The sequence below is a fragment of the Silene latifolia genome, chromosome 2 (assembly GCF_048544455.1).
Source record: "Silene latifolia isolate original U9 population chromosome 2, ASM4854445v1, whole genome shotgun sequence".
NCBI lineage: Eukaryota > Viridiplantae > Streptophyta > Magnoliopsida > Caryophyllales > Caryophyllaceae > Silene > Silene latifolia.
The window spans coordinates 33,686,834-33,689,316 of record NC_133527.1 but is presented as its reverse complement, the minus strand read 5'-3'; the positions used below and the strand labels follow the sequence as shown (position 1 = coordinate 33,689,316).

Below are 2,483 nucleotides of genomic sequence, written 5' to 3'. Positions count from 1 at the left end.
ATTTCATTACTGTTCTATTCACCCACATGCTTAAACAAACTAAAATATGAGATTTATGTGATATGTGTATTATGTGACTCTTGTTTACGCATCATTGATCTAATTTGCATGCCTGCTTTTGTATTATTAGGGATGTTAATAGAACGGTTAGGTTGCTCGCGCTCAGCGTGTTATATTTTTCAGGCACCAAGTTGATTAGGAGATGACACATTTTTGGGCACTATGGGAATCCAAGAGAGATTTTAATATTGTCTAAGTAGTTGTTTTGTAATTTGTATAACGACTAATTTAATTAGTCATGTGTAAGTGATCCATATCGATCCGGATTTTGCATAGATTGTTTATTAGACTTAGTTAATTTTCCGCCATTAGTTTAATTAAGTCTTGTGAAAATCCAGGCTATTCCAACGGCGGCCAGGCATGAATTCTAGTTCAATAATTAAAGAAGAATAAATATTAATTTGTATGTTTTACATAATAATAATAATCTAAAAAGCCTATAAAATATAGACAAGACCTAATGGTGTGAGGTCCCTAACGAATGAGTATAATTAAGTCGATGAACTAGAAAAAGGCGCGGTCCTTAACTCCTTATTTTGTCCTGGCTTCAGTGTCCATCCTGATGAGTAACATAAAACTAATTTTGTTGGAGGGAACCCACTGAAGAAGCTGGCTTGATAACTCCCCCCATTAATTTGTGATAAATTCCAGAAACTTCCAAGGAGCAGTGTGGAAAGGTGACATGGAACTCCAACAGTTTCCTGAGGAAGTGTAGTTCATCGGATCTTGCTTGATCAGGCCTATACTTATGTAAAGAATGGGCAGCAAAATTGATCCGAAGCAGCTCCAAAACTTTAGTGCTCCCTAACAAATAGTTGAGGAGACCCAACAATGCATTCTCAAGCTCATAAACAAAAGAGCATGCTACTATCTCGATCCTCTTGACAGAAGTTACTAGACATTTAGGTGTGGAATCGGGTGATGACCAAGGCTGTGGGTATGGGGAAAAATATCCTGAATATCCTGACATGTCGAATATAAGGACCTCCAACACAGGGCACTGATGCAGCAAAGACAGCCCCGAAAATAAAGCCCCCTCGTGCCTGTTAATAAATGTGCTCAGACGGAGCTTCAAACGAGTCAGGCGTGTGAAGGTGGTTGGTGCCATTAGAGGAGTTGGTTTCGTATCAGTAACAGTGAGGGATGTAACATTGGAAATAACTGTAAACAAGTTACTAGAAGGCATAAAAATATCATCCCGATAATCGCTCCATGTCCAAAGAGACGAAGTACACAACCTGGGTGGAGGATTGACAAAAGAAACCTGGTAAGATGTATTTTGATTGAAGAAGTGGAAATGAACGGACACATACTCCAAGTTAGGCGTGTTTATCACAACAACAATGGGATCTCCGAGATTAATCTCCAACCGCTTTAAAGAGGGATTAGATATATTAAGAGTATGATATTCTTTATTAGTCACAAAAGAAGCCAACAAGGACAAATGTTGGAGGGAAGGGGAAGAAGAAACAAGCTTCTCCAAACCCACGGCATTCCAAGCAAATAATTCGACCGTAATATGTTTCAAATTAGGGAGGTGAAACAAGGCATTAGAAGCATCATAATCTTCGTCTGTCAAAAACCAAGGTGTAAGATGAAGCACGACAAGGGAAGATATTTGGAAAATAGACATTGGATGATCAGGAAAGTGGTAATTGGGGAATCGAGGCCCTCCCCGTAGTCTAAACCTTAATTCTCGTACCTGCTTTCTTTTACATAACCAATCAAACCAGCGAGGAAAATTAGCATAGTTTCGGTCTCGTTTGTTAAATAAGAAGAGGTCTTCCCGGTAATTTCCGAGATCTAGGCTGAATCTTTGAATGGATTGGGAGGTGAATTTTGAAAGGAGATGGTCCATGGCACTACTAAACTCTTCCCTTTGGTCACGGAAGTCAGAGTTGATTGAGATGTCGATGTTGGGTAGATGTGTCCATAGCCAACGCCACCGTCGTGATAACGCCGACGTGACGATGGCGTATTTAAAGGGTAGAAGAGATAGTATATCCAGGAGTATCTCGTCCGGCAGTTGGCTCAACTGATCATTGTTCTCCTTCCTACCTCTTTTGCTCACTTGTAAGTCCTTGTTACACATGTTTGGTTTTTCAAGATTGGAGATTTGAGGTTTCTGTGTTGTCTTTGTATTTGTATTTAGACTATAGTTATTACCTTGATTAGGAAAGTAACTAGGTTTTGAAAAAAAAAAAAAAAAAAAAAAAAAAATCGAAAGCTTCAAACTTAACTAACAGCCGACTTCTTAAATTAGGTAACTCTTTACCCAAATTTGAAGGAATTAACAGCCTACTTTTCTCTTACCCATTTACTCTGTTTTTTTTGCAATCATCTCTAAAGCAATAGCCAAATTAGCTGACGTGGCATCTCAAAATTTCATCTCCATCTGAAGTGGCATGTATTTAGAGCCATAA

At 38.7% G+C, this 2,483-nt stretch overlaps 1 protein-coding gene across 1 annotated transcript; it reads right to left on the bottom strand.

Moving 5' to 3' along the window:
* Positions 1-637: 637 nt before the first annotated feature.
* Positions 638-2,152, bottom strand: LOC141638928 (F-box/FBD/LRR-repeat protein At1g51370-like). Its single transcript, XM_074448108.1, has one exon. It carries the CDS (start codon positions 2,150-2,152, stop codon positions 638-640), a length of 1,515 nt encoding a protein of 504 aa, XP_074304209.1.
* Positions 2,153-2,483: the final 331 nt, after the last annotated feature.

What these genes read in the sequence shown, in the direction of transcription:
- LOC141638928 (XM_074448108.1), bottom strand. Translation starts at nt 2,152, where the DNA reads ATGTGTAACAAGGACTTACAAGTGAGCAAAAGAGGTAGGAAGGAGAAC.